Raw genomic sequence first — 15,968 nt, forward strand, 5'->3', positions numbered from 1 at the left:
CATGCTGATAGAAGAGCCTTGGCCAATTACTTTCTTTTGCACCCCAGGCCAAGTGTTTACAGCCCTCCGATACAGGTACATCACTGAGGAATGAGGTACAAAATGTGTTATGTCCCCGTGATATCACTAGTTCCCAATGAATTCATGGGCTACGGTCACATTAATATTATTAGATTCTTCAGTGAAGGCAACAGGTCCCCTTTAAAAACAAATAGATGCAAACAATAATAACATATAAATCTCTGTAAACAATTTAAAAATATACTGGTAGTTTACTTAACCTCTAACTAACTTTTAATAATACTCTGCACAGGACTGCTTGGAGTGATATAAATAAAGGGTAATAAAGAGTAAGAGTAATAATAATTACAACAACAACAACAACAACAGCAACATTATTTATTTTGGGGCATACTTAAGGAAGTATGTCTGAAAATAAAACTCAAAGTCACACACATTTTACTATAATGTACTCATACAGGTACCTGCTGTGAACAATACATTGATCCATCTTTGCTAATAATAAATTTGTTTTGGAGGTAATATAATGCGAATTTTTGTGCACAGCTTATTGCCAGGGTGGGACCAGTGGCTAAAGTTGAAATTTTGAAGTGGGGGTATGGTCATTTTGTAGTGGGGGTATTTAAATTTAGAAGTGGTGGTATGGTCATTTAGAAGTGGTGGTATTTAAATTTAGAAGTGATGGTATGGAAGATGTTATGGAAATGTAAGCGAATGGCATTTGATATTGAAGTGTAATGACAATTGGGATTCCCCACTAGCATTTAATTTAATTCCAGTGACACATGATAGCATTTTACATACATTAGCAACTAAATATTACGGTCATGGGGCAAATGGAGAACACGCAATTAGTGTGAGCAGCATACAAAATAATATATGTTTTTTTCAGAAAAGCTGCTGCAACACAGAAGCTCCAGACCAAAAGTGCAAATGATAGTATGGAGTCATTGTAACCCAATGGTTTCATTCCCATATCCGTTTACTACAAAGGTAAAATAAAAGCATGTATTTTGATGCCAGTGGGTAGAAGGCCTTGGAGCTTATCCACTGGGCTATCTGAAAAGATAAGAACGGTGTGTCTGGCCCTTTAAAACAGAGAGCAATGCAGTCTGGGATTTCCACAGAAGAGTTGATGAGGGCAATCAGTTTGTGACTGTAAAATGTTCCCATCTAAGCCCCATCAGCCAGTGACTGCTGCATCTTGTATATGCAGATAGGTGATCACTGTGCACAGAGAAAAACACTGACGAAAACAAGCATACAAATCAGATAATTAATATTGTATTTTGCGATCAAGGTATTATGGTGCCACGGATTTGTTAAGAATCCACTCAGAACATTTTTTCCTTGGAATCCCACTGCTCTACAACTAGTAATACTGCAGGGAGATACTTAGATCTCTGCACCTGTCCTCAATCTATCCTATATGCATGACAGCTTGGAGAATTAGGAATCAGGTGGGGCGATCTCCTTGTAACCTGTGAGTAATCAACTTGTTAAACCCTTTAGTTTGAAAAAGGGTAACTGGCCATCCTGCCAGCAAAGGGAATTTGGTGTACATCTGGTATTACAGACTTGTACAATGTGTGTCTGGAAAGGCAGACTGTGAAGTTTGATGCATCAAATTTAACAAGACATATATAGCGCCCATAAATAAAATTAGACTTCCAAATTTATGTATAATGTATCTTTGTAAATACATATATTTCTCAACACATTTACCCCATAATTTGTTTATAAAATATTATTGTGGTAATTTTATTTATTATGCTTTCTTATTAGAACTGTATAACAATACAAGCAGTTAGATGAACAAAAAATAGATTAGTTCTTTGTGGGGGTTGAATATTAATATAACAGCAATTATAATATCGGTTTATGGAAGTTCATATGTTCCTCTTCCTTTCATTACAAGTGTGAAGGGTGAGCACAATGCTTTTCATAACAGCACTGGTAAAATTCAACATTTTTAAATAACATGCCAAGATTTGTAGTCTCTGCTGCCCAGGAATAGTCTGCGCTTGGTGGTTTTTGTTATACAAATGAACGGTGTCTCATTTTGCCTTCTATTTTCTAATGACTCAAGCCTTTGGATGTATGTACCTGTGTGACACCCTTGAGTGATGTGACAAGGATGGAACCATCACTGCAGCAGACCAGAGAGTAGTGGTGCGACCGGAGTATTTAAAGTGTTTCCTCTGGTGCTCAGGAAAACAACTTTGACCTTTTAAATTGACTTCAGTCTCAGGTTAGCACTTTGAATGTGAATGACTGCTCTCTCACCTCCAAGAATACACCTTTGCATTTTGGTTTTAACTCTAGTGCTACAGCCTATCCAACTAGAGACAGCTGCAGTTTGACATAAGAGCGTCAAGAGGAAGATTCTGGAGGGCTTAGTTGTAACTAGTGGTGTGTTTGAGCAAGGACTTGAATTCCGAAACCGAGGCTCGAAAAACAAAGTGTGGTGCAGAGAAAGCATTCAGTATAGTTGTGTAAGTTCACAGGTGCAGACAAGCAAGGTGCTGTCAGTCTGACTGGTTAGTCGGCAGAGAGTGCAGGAGAACGGATGTCCGCTGTAAATGTGAGAGACTGTCCACTAGTGAACATTGTGTGATGTAGGATATAGTACAGATAAAAGAGGAGAAGTACCCTATAATGAGATGATATCACATACTTGCCAACTCCCCCAGAATGTCCGGGAGACTCCCGCATTTTGCGAGAGTCTCCCGGACTCCCGGGTGAGTGTGGCAATCTCCCGAATTCTGCCCACTTCACTAGGAAGTGCCCCACTTCCTAGTGAAGTGGGCAGCATTAGATCCCAAACGCCGCGATTCCCGGTGAATCGCAGCGTTTGGCCCCGCCCCCGGAGCCGAAATGATGCAATGTCGGCCACCCCGCCCCCTCACGCCCACCTCCACTGGCTGGCTCCCGGAGGGGACCTGAAGAAAGTAGGTAAGTATGTGATATCAGCACAAGAGGAGATACTGATATCACTGAGACTGAAAGAGAGGCAGTGTGACAATTCCAGGATGAGAGTGTCAGCTCTGAAACCATTGTGTAAAGTGATACTATTAAGGACTATGTAACTAAGTGCTGTAAAAGAAGAAAATATATACTAACAGTCATTATTAAGTTCATCAGAGAGACCTGGTTCTGGCACATTTATTGTGTAAACTGTGATTGTGCTGCGCTACCATCTCTGTGGCAGCTCCACATTCAAATTTTTTTATTCCTAAACCTGCATGTGGTGGGCCATCTGCCCAGTGAACTATCCACTGAGACTGGGATGAAGACGTAGGTGACTAGCAAGAAGCTACCATACTATATCAATACAACAATCTTCTAAAGATTGACAAGATCATTGTATACACCTTGTCCTGTTATGCAGCAAAGGTCCAAAATCCACAATGAAAATAAGTAAATAATTAATGCTTCCAGTAATAATGTCATATACATAGAATGTTCATAAAGGGCCTGATTCATTAAGGAACGTAAATGCCAATATTTGCCATATATTGTGTTAAATTTCACTGCGCATGCCCAGAAAGAAACTATATGCCAGAGAATGCAAGTGCATGCAATTAATCCGTGAGTGCAAAGGACAATTAAGACAGGATACGATTTCACTGGTTGAATGCGGAGTGGAATGGGTGTATGCAGCATCCGATTCAAGCTTGGGGCATCTCTAAGGTACGTCATTTCCAGTCGTATTATTTGCACCAGCTACAGGTCGGGTTTAAGTGCCTTGTGAGCAACTGTAAAAATGCATTTTATGTACAGAAGACATTAATAACATCCAGATAAATGTATTTCATGGGGAGAGGGAAGGGGGGTCATTAAAAAAACACAAACACTTTTTTTAGTGTTTTTTCATTAATGACTATATTATTAATAGGTGAGAATAACCAAATCCTTTTTTTCCATGCATTCTGCTGGGACTTTATATATCACATGTGTATTGTATGTATCCTGCAATGTATACCTAGACCCGTATTCAACAAGAGGTATATCTTCAGATCCACTTGTAGTTGAATGATGACGTGCGCATGCCTGATTTACATATGTGTTTAAAAAAAATGACATTATGTTAATTTTGCATTCCTTAATAAATCAGGCCAAATGTGTTTTCCTACTATAGTCATTGTTAGGACTCGGCTAAACAATTTATTGAAAAGGAAAATGCCAGAGGCAGTGTTGGGAAAGAAAGTGGCAAATATTACATTTTTTTTTTAATATAATATGGGCATGATGGTCGAAAATTCCTTATCTGAAGACCCCCAAGCTCCCAGTATTCTGGATAAGGGATTCCATTACCTGTATTTTATACTAATGTTCAAGCAAGTGGCTTTACTTGCTCTTTAAATGTAATTGTAGATAGTTTTTGTTTAATAAACGTATAATACACTCGTGTGCAGCTTATGATATAACCGATTAATGTTTTACTTTACCAGCTAGTAATCATATTATTATTATTCAGGTCACAATTTGGCATTTCTGTTGGGATGACTGAACATCTGGCATTTTGAAGTGACAACATTTTTTTCTATAGTTCCCAATCCTAGAAAATGTCATCATGATTTAGAAATACGCCTGCCAGTCAGTCACAAGTATGTGTTATTTCCATCATTTACTTTTTCATTATAATTCCATTCTAAACCATTGATTCCTTGGTTTAAAATATTCTGTGGCTATTTCACATCCCTGAAACTGTTGCATAGTTATAAGAGCAGATACATTTTTATAATAACAGATTTATTTAAGTGTGAATTTCTTTAATATTTCTATTTTCAGAGATACTTGTTATGCTATGAAACATGTGGGCTGATGCAGAGTTGGTAGAAAAATGGGAGTAAATTACTGTCATATGCAAGCTAATTACCAGTCCTTGTGGTAAGACTCAGATGAACTCTGTCCAACTGAAACCTGAATCTAAATTAATGCATCCCTCTGTTTCTAAACTCTTTGGTTCTACTTAGGGTGTATTTTTGTTTAAAAAAGACCCACACACATGGCTACAGCCAAGTGCCCAGTACCAATTTATGGAACTGGTTGTAAAGCAGAGATGTTTGAAATATCTCTTTAAGGTTACATCAATAATTTTTGTGATATCTCCAAACACCTCAACATGAGGGCCAGCTGGGATAAGAAGGAAAAGGTCATATCATATTTTCTCAAATATCATACTTACATGAGTCATGTTTGGTATGTAAATGAAGGGAAATTTATGAAATGCTGTGTGGAGGTAAAATCATCTTTGTAGAACATTCTGGTGAGAAGCTAGGCCCATGTAAAGAAAACCTGACTTGAAAGGTGTTTGCACAGAGGTCATAAACATCTAATTTGCATTTACACAAACTTTCTAGTTCTGACATCACAGTGGAAGGGTGGCTGTGGGTACCTGCAGTATATTTAAAAATGTACAGCAACTGTAAGAAATTTGTCACTTTTTGGGAGTCAGTTTCATATTAAGAAGGGTTACATATGTTTTTCTGACAATGTAAATGTCGGTTATACCCCGGACCCCGCAGCATCAGTCTTTTAATGTCGGCAATGTAATTGGTGCCATTGTGAATGTCGCCGATCACACTGACGACATTGTCAACTTGTCACACAATGGAAGTGTCGGCATTTAGCCTACCGACATTTTCGTGTCAGCAGGTTAAGTGCCGACATTTACATTATCAGAAAGACATATGCCACAGATTGAGAAGTGTCCATTTATTTCTGCTCTCCCAGGAAGGCAGAAAATGTTCATTCATAAATTATCATTTCTGTTGTTGTATTCCTTTTTATTTTACAATAAACTATTGTATTATATGTTTGTATTTCATTTTTTTAATTGTTTTTATCTTAAGCATTGTGGATTTATTTTCCATATTAAAACTACACTAAGTTCAGATCTTTGTGCCCTTACAAATTCACATATCAGACTTAGCTTGGTTCTAGAACTCTAGATAGTTAAAATAGGAGATAATTTGGTTTATGATAACTCTGATGAAAGACAATTGTAATAAATTAATTTAAAGGGAGAACTAAAGGCTTACTGGGTAAGAGTGTTAGCTCTTCACAAACCTTGGTGGTGGCATAATTGGTAAGGCAAAATCTGTGTGTGACATAGACAGGGAAACTTTTAATCATTTTAAACAGACCTGGGGGTAAATGTACTTAACTGCCATTTCTGCAAGCCGTTGATATTCAGCAATTTTGCAGGGCAAATTTAAAACAGCAATGTCTTTAAAGGTAAAACTTGCGTCCTAATGACGCAAACCACAACATCTAGCCCAACCACCTGATTCAAGTCCAAACGGTTGTGTTTTAAAAGAGGTCACAGAATGTAAACGTAGTTACAACCCTATACAAATCCTTGCAGTAAGTAGAGAGAAAGAATAACCAGCAGTATACACACAACTGTATGTGCAATTACAGGTCATATCAGAACAAAAAAAAAAATTAATTATATTATAAAATAAATGAACTATTCTTACTATATAAATCATTAATAAAAATATGGATAAAACAATTTGACATTAAATACATAAAGATTCTTTAAATGCGTACTGTACATACAATGCCTTTTTATATTATATCTTACTTGCATACACATGCTATCTAGTCGCATGCATACGTGTAGTTTTTAAACAATGACTATGTTTTGTCAGTCATCACTATCTGTCAGCACTGTAGCTGGTACAAATAAAACCAAGCATACTTCAGAGAAAGCCAGGACTTGATTTGGCCGCATCTGCGTCAGAACCCCCTAGGCATGCTCTTACTCTGAATAGCCTACATTAGTCTGCTGCCTCCCTCCCCTGTTCCGCCTCCTACACAAATGGAGGTACGTCTGAACATGAGACAGAACCAATGTGTTTTCACTTGCTTGTTGCCATCAAGCAAATCACCTGTAATAATGAAAACGATAGTCCAATATTGGTCTTAAAATTAATTTTATTTCCTGGTAGCAACCACACATAGCCTGGGTGCGGAAATTTGGTTAATTAGTAGTTTATAAAAGTTAGACTTATTATTTCCATGTTGCCTTTAGGACCTCAAGTCAAGAAATTATACTGGAATCTAAACTAAAGTCTTTTTAATTCCTGAAACTCCTGGGTTTTGATTTTCTTACTTCTCAAACTACCCATCCACGTTGTTGGCCATGTCTTCTCTGTGCTGTTCTCCATTTACACTTTTCGACCATCATGTCTCTTACACCTCAAAAATATCTACTGCCTATAACTTGGCATTACTAAAATACTGATAGAGAACATACACTCAGTACCCCTGGCAGCAGCTGTGAACATTATTTATTAAATGCTTTCTGATGGATGTTTCAGAGCATGAGAATTGCAGCACTGGCGCTATATTCATTTGCCAAAAGAAGCACTCTGATAAGAAGCCGTAACACAAATGAATGAATCCATCAATCAATCCACGAACAACCAATCAGAGCAGCTTGCAATAAAAATTATCGGAGCTTCTCTAATGTAAGAACTTCCTGCTGCTGAATGAATATATTGTATGTGAATTTCAAAAGGTGATTCAGCGCACGGAGGACTCAAAACAAACAATCAGAGCAGCTTGCTGGAGTGTGAGGAAGTAGCTGCTATTGTATTGACCCCTAAGGGTCAATTAAGTTCATTCATATTGCAGCTCAGCTGGTTTACCCAAGGTGGGGAAATGGGTGCACATTTTTGGTGAGCACAATTCCGCAATGGAATGTATATACCAGTAACAGCACATTTTAGCAAGGTATTGCTATATTCTTTACAATGTAAGCACCTTAAAGGATAAGCAGTCTGTATATGGAAGTATTATTTATGTTATCTATTTTATTTCCTTTGTATTGAATTCTATATTTAGTTGGTGAAGACTGAATGAAGAGATTATTGGCTCTTTCTGGAGCACAGGGATTAGTTTAACAGTGATTGTAAATCATAAGCAGTTTCTCAAATAAAAATATGTGGGATTTCTATAACCAGTGTAGAAGTGTAGATTGTTGAAGCTGAAACTTCTAGGCTGAACCTCGCCCAAAGTATACAAAATGTAATTTCACAGCCCTTCCCAAAATCTCATTAGATTGGTAATGAAGAATTCCACTAAGTTAACCCCTACATAGAGATATGATGAAGTAATGTGTACAACAATGTAAGTTCCAAAGACATATGATCACACATCAGCCATCACACCACATCACAAACATCTGTATAACAATGCTGTCACATTTCTCTACGATGTGGTACTTTACTCATATTACTGTAAATACTATGTCTGACAAGTATGACAAAATAAAATGTACAAGTAATATGGCTGTTGATTGTTTAAAAGTGATTGTTTCTTTACTCACCAGGATGTGCGTTAGCTGAATAGTAATGAGAGGAGACCCAGACAGGTTTGGACACAGATTTGGAGGTGGCTCTACCTTCAAAGAGATGAGGTAACTTGCCGCTGAGATCATGTGATCTTTGTATTGATTCGCCCCAGAGATCCTTTAAAGGAAAAATACAACCTTATGTTATTTTGGTCATCAGGGTTCTACTCAGCTATTCTTTTGATGAGGCAGATTACGTATGAAACTAATTGTTTATGAGTTGTGCACATTTTACAGTTATTGTAATTTTAGACATTAAAATATTTACAACTTAATTTCATATAAAAAATGTAAACATTTGCACCATGAAAATGGGCGTTTTTAAAATAATGATTCTCTTCCTTTTTCTTGCCTCAGGTTGCCTCAGAAGGCCTCTCCATATCCATCTGAAACACCTAGTAAAGCATTTTTAAATCTATATAAATAAAAGTTCATAATAATATGCAATGATAGAATTAAGAAAACAGCTGGAGCCCTTTTTGTTCAAGACACCACACCAATACACACTAGAGCAGTGATAGCTAACCTGTGACACTCCAGGTGTTGTGAAACTACAAGCCCCAGCATGCTTTGCCAGCTATCAGCTAGTTATCTACTGGCAAAGCATACTGGGGCTTGTAGTTTCACAACACTTGGAGTGTCACAGGTTAGCCATCACTGCACTAGAGGATGTCCCCACAATACTATGACAGACATATAAGGACGCAGTCCCATCCATATCTGGTAGACGGATGCACATACCTTTGGATGCTGGGTTATGGAGGCGTGGTTAAATAGTTAAATCATATGACAAACTTTTCAGTTCCTAGCAGGTGTTTTTAGATGAACCCTATATTCAACTTATCGTTATCATCAGCTATTTATATAGCGTCACTAATTGCACAGAGCTGTACAGAGAACTCACTCACGTCAGTATCTGCCCCACTGGAGCTTGCAGTCTAAATTCCCTAACACACACACCCAGAGAGCGTTAAAGACTAGGGTCAATTTGATAGCAGCCAATTAACCAACTGGTATATTTTTGAAATATGAGAGGAAACCACAGCACCCCGAGGAAACCCACGCAAACACTGGGAGAACAAACAAACTGCACACAGATAAGGCAATAATCAGGAATTGAACTCATGATCCTAGAGCTGTGAAGCAGAAGTACTAACCACTAAGCCATCGTATCTTTCATTCCTTTTGAAAATTGAATGCTTTAAATCAGTGTGTGTGGGCTTTTATACACTGACTCTGAAATCAGAGATTTAAAGCCTCTCCATAAAATAATGTAAGCAGATGTATCTTAGTAAGAAATGCTTAAGTGCTACACCTTTTAAGAATATGTGTGATAGTGTCAGAATGTATCGTGTTAAGTAAATATGGTGTATGAGATGCAGACTAAGGTGTCCATGCAATGGAATATGGTTGGCTCAGTTCAAAATGTAATGTTGAATTCCAATATTAACGATGAAATTCTAACTGATATATTGTAAATTCATTTTACAAATCAATATAACATAATCTTAAGGAATCTGTCTATATTCATCTAATCTGATTGTTAGGATCATAATCATCATTTATTTCTATGGTGCCAAAGAATCCACAGAGTTTTGAAGCAGCGTTTGAAAGATTTGAGGTTGGAGGCGAGCCTTGGTCTGTGCGGTGGGAAGTTCCAAATGTGGGGAGCGGTGCAGACAAAGTTATGAAGGCAGGAGTGTGAGGTGGTGATAGGTGATGAAGAGAGATAAAGGTCATTGAAAGATTGTAGTAGGGGAGCATTTCTTCATTAGGTCAGAGATGTAGGAGGGGAGTTGTGACAAAACAAGTGTGATAACACTGTAACCATCCCGTTCTCGTTTCACACATAATGTGGATTACAGCAAGTACTTTATATAGCCCTTGCTTTTGTTCCCCAGCTACCAGACTACAACTGCATTGTCTAATTACATGTGGCTAAGGGGACATTGTAGCTCAGTGTAAATATGTACATTGTGTATTGTATATTGATGACGTGGCAGTGAGATCGTTATTCATTGTCTTTAAAGTGAAGCCAGGGGGTTATGGGTAGGGATCAAGTTGAAAGATGCTGGCGGGTCTAAACTAATTAGTGTCCATTGTTCTCAGAAGACTATTCCAGACAGGCCATCTAGAAGGGGGGGGTTCTGTGGAAGGACAGCTCATCTTCACTCCCCTCTCCAACCCTCCTAGTCCAGCACTGACCAATGGTTAAGAAGAATAGACCCAGGAGTTTGCCTAAGGAGGGGAAAACACTGTGGAAAGTTGACTCTAGATATAAGGACCGACTCCAAGGGGGAAGGTGGTGTTCATTCTGAGATTTCATTCATGAAAGGTGCAAGATCTGGTTTTGAGTTGTCGTTCTCAAAGAGAGTCTACATATGCAGCTAAGGAGTAAGGGACAGATGATGTGGTAAACCTACCTGGCATTTATATACTGTGCGTACATAATAATCTAGTGATTGTTTTAATTACAATGAATGTATTGCTTTACTTTCTAACTGCATTTGCCTGACTGACTATATGAATCTTAGAAGGTACTGGGTAGACTTCCCTGGCATAGTGAGGCACCCATGGGTGGCCAACCAGCATGAAGTGGGTAGCATTGGGCCAGAAAATCCGGTATCTTCACAGGAGTCATTAAAGAGGTTTTTATAAGTGAAGGTACTTGAATTGTATTCTGGAAGGAATGAGGAGCCATTTGGGGTTTTTTAAAGATGCATACCAGAAGAATAACATTGGAAGAGGAAGATTAGTCACAACACAGCATTCAGCACAGATTTCAGGGGGACAGATATTTGTCAGGAAAGCCAGAGAGGAGAAGATTGCAATAATCAAGGTGGGAGATGACAAGAGCATGGATGTCACGGTTTGGTATTCTGGACTCTGGATCCGTTCAGAGATGTTGTGAGAACGGATCCTCAGGGAGAATCTAACAATACACTGGCAAGTGGTAATGGTAACCCGAGGTTCAAATAGATGACAGATGCAGGATAAAAGTACAATCAGCGGTTTAATGATGACTGAATGAATATACAGGAAAGTCTTGGTAGATGCATATACACTAGGAACGTGGTACAAGGTGGGCTTTGAATGAACAGTCCAGCAATAGGGTGGAAAGAATGAGGCACAGGTGTATGGTATCACAGCACACATCAAAGGAGAGTTTAACAGTCCAGGTAGCAGTAGATACACAGTAGATGCGGCAGGGACCCGATACCAAATAGTGCCTTAATGCTTTCAATAATACTTGAACAGTTCAGCCAGGAAAGAGGACAACAAGCAGCTTGGTGATACGACCTGTAATGCCACTGAGCCAGAGTGACCAATGCGGAACAGATGAAGCTGGATAGAACGGTTCAGAGAGATGACTTGAAGGAGCAACCTGACGGAGTCAGGTGTGGTTTAAACAGTCCCGTTCCAGGATCAGCTATACAGTGAAGGCAGGTGCGGCTGGAGCAGTATAGCCCGAGAAGTGACACACAGTAGAGATGGTTGCAGCTTGAGCGGTATAGCCCGTGAAGTTGCACACAGCGGAGGTGGTTGTAGCTTGAGCGGTATAGCCCGTGAAGTTGCACACAGCGGAGGTGGTTGTAGCTTGAGCGGTATAGCCCGTGATGTAGCACACAGTGACGGTGGTTGCAGCTTGAGCGGTATAACTCACTGAGTAGCACACAGCAGAGGTAGTTGCAGCTTGAGCGGTATAGCCCGTGGAGTAGCAACACAGTAGAAACAAATGCAGCTAGAGCAGTATAGCCCGAGATGTAGCAACACAGCAGAGGTAGATGCAGCTTGAGTGGTACAACCTATAGAGTAGTAACACAGCAGAGACGGGTGTAGCTGAAGCGACTTAGACCATGGTGTAGCGCACAGCAAAGGTGGTTGCAGCTTGAGTGGTACAACCCGTGGAGTAGTAACACAGTGGAAACAGGTGCAGCTTGAGCAGTACAGACCGCGGAGTAACAATACAGCAGAGGCACTGACGATCCAGATGAGAGCACATAGAATAGGTAGGGCCCTAACCAGACAGGTAACTTGATCAACAGGCCCAGAGGAAAGGGAGGAAGTGCCTTTTCAAGTCTGGAGCCAACACAGGAACCAATAGGAATCTAATTAGAAGTGGACAGGTAATCAGTCTGCACATACGCAGATTAGCAGTTAGAGGCTTGAAGTCTGTTAATGAGACACATGTGAGTGTCTCAGTCTTGGTCTATTAAAGCCGAATGAGCAGCGTGTGACAATAGATGATGGTCTATCTAAAGGGAGACCAGAGGAGGAGATGTGACACTAGGTAATTGAAAGATGATAAGCTCAGTTTTGGATATTTTGAGCTTGAGGTAGCATTCAGCCATCGAGATGGACATGGCAGAGAGGCAGTCAGACACATGGGAGAGAAAGGAGGTAGGGAGAGAGGTTAGGAAAATAAAGTAGAGTGTTAGTAGCATAGAGGGGATATTGGAGGTCAAAGGAAGGGATTAGTTGACCAAGAGAGGAGGTGTAAAGAGAGAAAAGCAATGGGTTAAGAATGGCCTTAGAGAACCCCAACAGATAAAAGTACAGGAGGGGAGCAGGCACCAGAAGAAGAGAATGATCACTGAAGTAGGAGGTAAACCAGGAAATGATAGTGCCGCAAAGACCAGGGGAGTGAAGTGGCAGAGAGGTCAAGGAGCAGGGAGAAGTGCTCCTTCTATTTAGCCAAGAGTAGATCATTAGTCACCTTGGTGAGAACAGTTTTGGTGTAGTGGAGAGGGTGGAAGCCTGATTGTAAGGGATAAAGGAGGGAGGGGACTGTGAGAAAGTGTGTTAAATGGTTGTAGACTAACCATTCAAGAACTTTGGAAAGGAAGAGAGGAGAGAGGAAGGGTCAAGAGATAGTTTTCTGATGAAGAGTGATGAGTGTGTGTTTTGAAGGCAGAAGAGAAGATGTCTGTAAAGAGAGATGCGCTAGATGACTGCAAGTGCTAGAGAGAGAGAGAGAGAGAGAGAGAGAGAGAGAGAGAGAGAGAGTGTGGAGGATGCAGGGTGAAGAGGGTTGAGGGAGCAGGCTGAGAAGGAAGAGGAGGGGAGGAATAAGAGCACCCAAGAGTCTGTGATAGGAGTAAAGGTGGACGGACTGGCAGGGAGCATTAAAGTGGACAGGGGTGGGGAATGGGAGAGCAGTAAGGAAGGGATACCATGCCAGATGGAGTCGATTTTTCCCTTGAAGCAGGAATTTCTCCAGAGATGCTTAGCGAAAAAAGAGCTTTTCTGAGGGTAGCGAGTGAGATTGCAATGCCAAGGTAGTGGCTTAGAATGACATAGGTGAAGTGTGGTAGCAGGGGTGACCTCATCTAGGGCTGCAGTGATGGTAGAGTAATAAAAGGAGACTGCTTTGTTAGGGCAAGAAAAACAAGAGTCTGGAGAGAGGAGTGGTTCAAGGGTGGAAGAGAATTGGGTAGGTGGGGGTCAAGATCCCACAGGTTGCATAGTGTTTGCAGGGTTTTGGGTGCATGGGGGTAGAGGGAGGTAGGAAGCATTTGAAGTAGAGGCGGGTGGAGGTGAGCCCCACTGTGGACCATTGCAGACATCAGAGCGTGGAGTGTGTGTAAAGGTTAGATCGCCGAAGAAGAGAGCAGCAGCAAAGACAGTGTCACAAGGTGGGATACAGGTTTCAGTGATGACAAGTAGGTTGAAGGAGCGAGCAAGGTCATGGTTGGGAGGAAGCTTGTTACAGACAAATGAGGAAATGGGTCAAGTGATAAGGTAGAATGGTGATGGTATGAAAAAGGTAATACTATTGAATACCAGGGGTGAGGGAAAAGAGGTGATAGAGAGGGCAGGAAATGTTGGTTGGGAAAGGGAAAACAGGTAGGAGGAAGGCACATGTAGATAATCTCTGGGATAGTGATAAAGAAAAGGAGAGGACAGACCAATTCTGGGAGTCACTTTGGTGTATAGTCTTAGATGGTAGGTAGGCAGGAAGCAGAAAGGTAGTGAATGGAGAGCAAAATTGCTAGATATGTTGGAAGCTTAAGAGCAGTAAGTGGAAAGCATAATGGTATATAGGATAACTGACTGATGTGTGCAATTGACTGATGTGTTTAACTGACTTATAGGGTGAGGTGTCCCAGAGAACTGTCCAAAACAGTCTTGGTTCCTATTATAGGGACGGGGGGGGGGGGGGGGGGGGGGGTCCAGATGCTAATGCTTATTGATAACAACAGCCTGATGTGTATGGCGGTGTCAATGAAGATCAAGACAGCCACCACTGCAGTATAAGTACTTATTTTATCTTTTGGATCACCTACACATATAAGATTTTGGGTATTAGCATATATCATAATTTGGTTCTCTTATGACATATGTGGTATCCTGCATAAGGTTAACCTCCTGTTTTTCTGAACCGACTGGTACAAATGGATTTGGGCTGTAAGTACAAATCACAAGAACACCTTTGTTTGAATAGGAATCAAGACTGTTACATTTTGAATTGTACCAACCATACTGCATTGTAAGGAAACCTTAGTCTGCAATAAACCACAGTGACGTAACACCAGACAATATGACATTATCATACATATCCTTAAAAGGGTGTAGCACTTGGGACTATATGACGGCTGTCCTCACTAAGTTTGGTTTCAGGGGCTCTTTTCTCCAAGCTATAGCCACTCTGTACACTAATCCTTCGGCTAGGGTTTTCAGCAACGGGTTTATCTCCTCTGCCTTCCAGATTAGCAATGGCACCAGACAAGTTTGCCCATTATCCCCCTTGATTTTTGCTCTAGCTATGGAACCCCTGGCTGCTAAAATTAGATTGGATCCAAAGGTGGAGGGGACTACTATTGGGTCTTATGAGCATAAAATTTGTTTGTTTGCTGATGACGTTCTCCTGTTTGTCTCTAATCCTGAGTCTTCCCTGCCTGAGATATTTCGCATATTGCAAGCATACTCAGAGGTATCATATTACAAGCTTAATTCTACCAAATCCGAAGCTCTAGGGGTGGCCCTCACACATGACACTGTGGAACTCCTTAAGTCTCTATATCAATTCCAATGGTGTTCCTCCTATATGACATATCTAGGTATACGTATACCCTCAGACCCTAACCTGATCATCCAGCATAATTATCAACCACTGATAGGCCAATTCGATAAGCTCACAAAAGCCTGGACAAACTGAGATTTCTTGGATGTGAAGGGTTGCAGCTCTAAAGATGATGCTCCTTCCGAAGATCCTGTATCTGTTTCGATGCATCCCTTATTTAGTCCCCATGTCTCTGATCAAAAAGTTTTATACTATAGCGTTTAAATTCATTTGGAACAATAGACGGCCTAAACTTTCAAGAGATAAAATGTTTAGATCTAAAATGAAAGGTGGACTGGCTACTCCAAAAATAGAAACATACCAACATGCAGCTATTTTGGATCAACTCAGAGATTGGCATGCCCCTCTCCCATTAGGAAATCCCTGCGTGGACATTGAGCAGTTTAGTCTCTCCTCATTTCCATTACCAGACCTATTGTGGTTGGATAAACCCAGCAGACTGCAGCCCGCCCCGACACTTAGGAGTGTTAGAGATTCTCTCTCAACCTGGGACAA

At 40.4% G+C, this 15,968-nt stretch overlaps 1 protein-coding gene across 2 annotated transcripts in view; it reads right to left on the reverse strand.

The window, feature by feature from the left end:
- The window catches only part of ADGRD1 (adhesion G protein-coupled receptor D1), a 434,837-nt gene that overhangs the window by 314,639 nt on the left and 104,230 nt on the right, over nucleotides 1-15,968 (reverse strand). For both annotated transcript variants that reach the window (XM_075176425.1, XM_075176435.1), the window contains one exon: nucleotides 8,366-8,507. In XM_075176425.1, coding sequence (XP_075032526.1) covers nucleotides 8,366-8,507 — 142 coding nt within the window. The remainder of the gene's footprint in view (nucleotides 1-8,365; nucleotides 8,508-15,968) is intronic.

This window comes from Mixophyes fleayi, chromosome 1 (assembly GCF_038048845.1).
Source record: "Mixophyes fleayi isolate aMixFle1 chromosome 1, aMixFle1.hap1, whole genome shotgun sequence".
In the NCBI taxonomy this organism is placed as follows: domain Eukaryota; kingdom Metazoa; phylum Chordata; class Amphibia; order Anura; family Limnodynastidae; genus Mixophyes; species Mixophyes fleayi.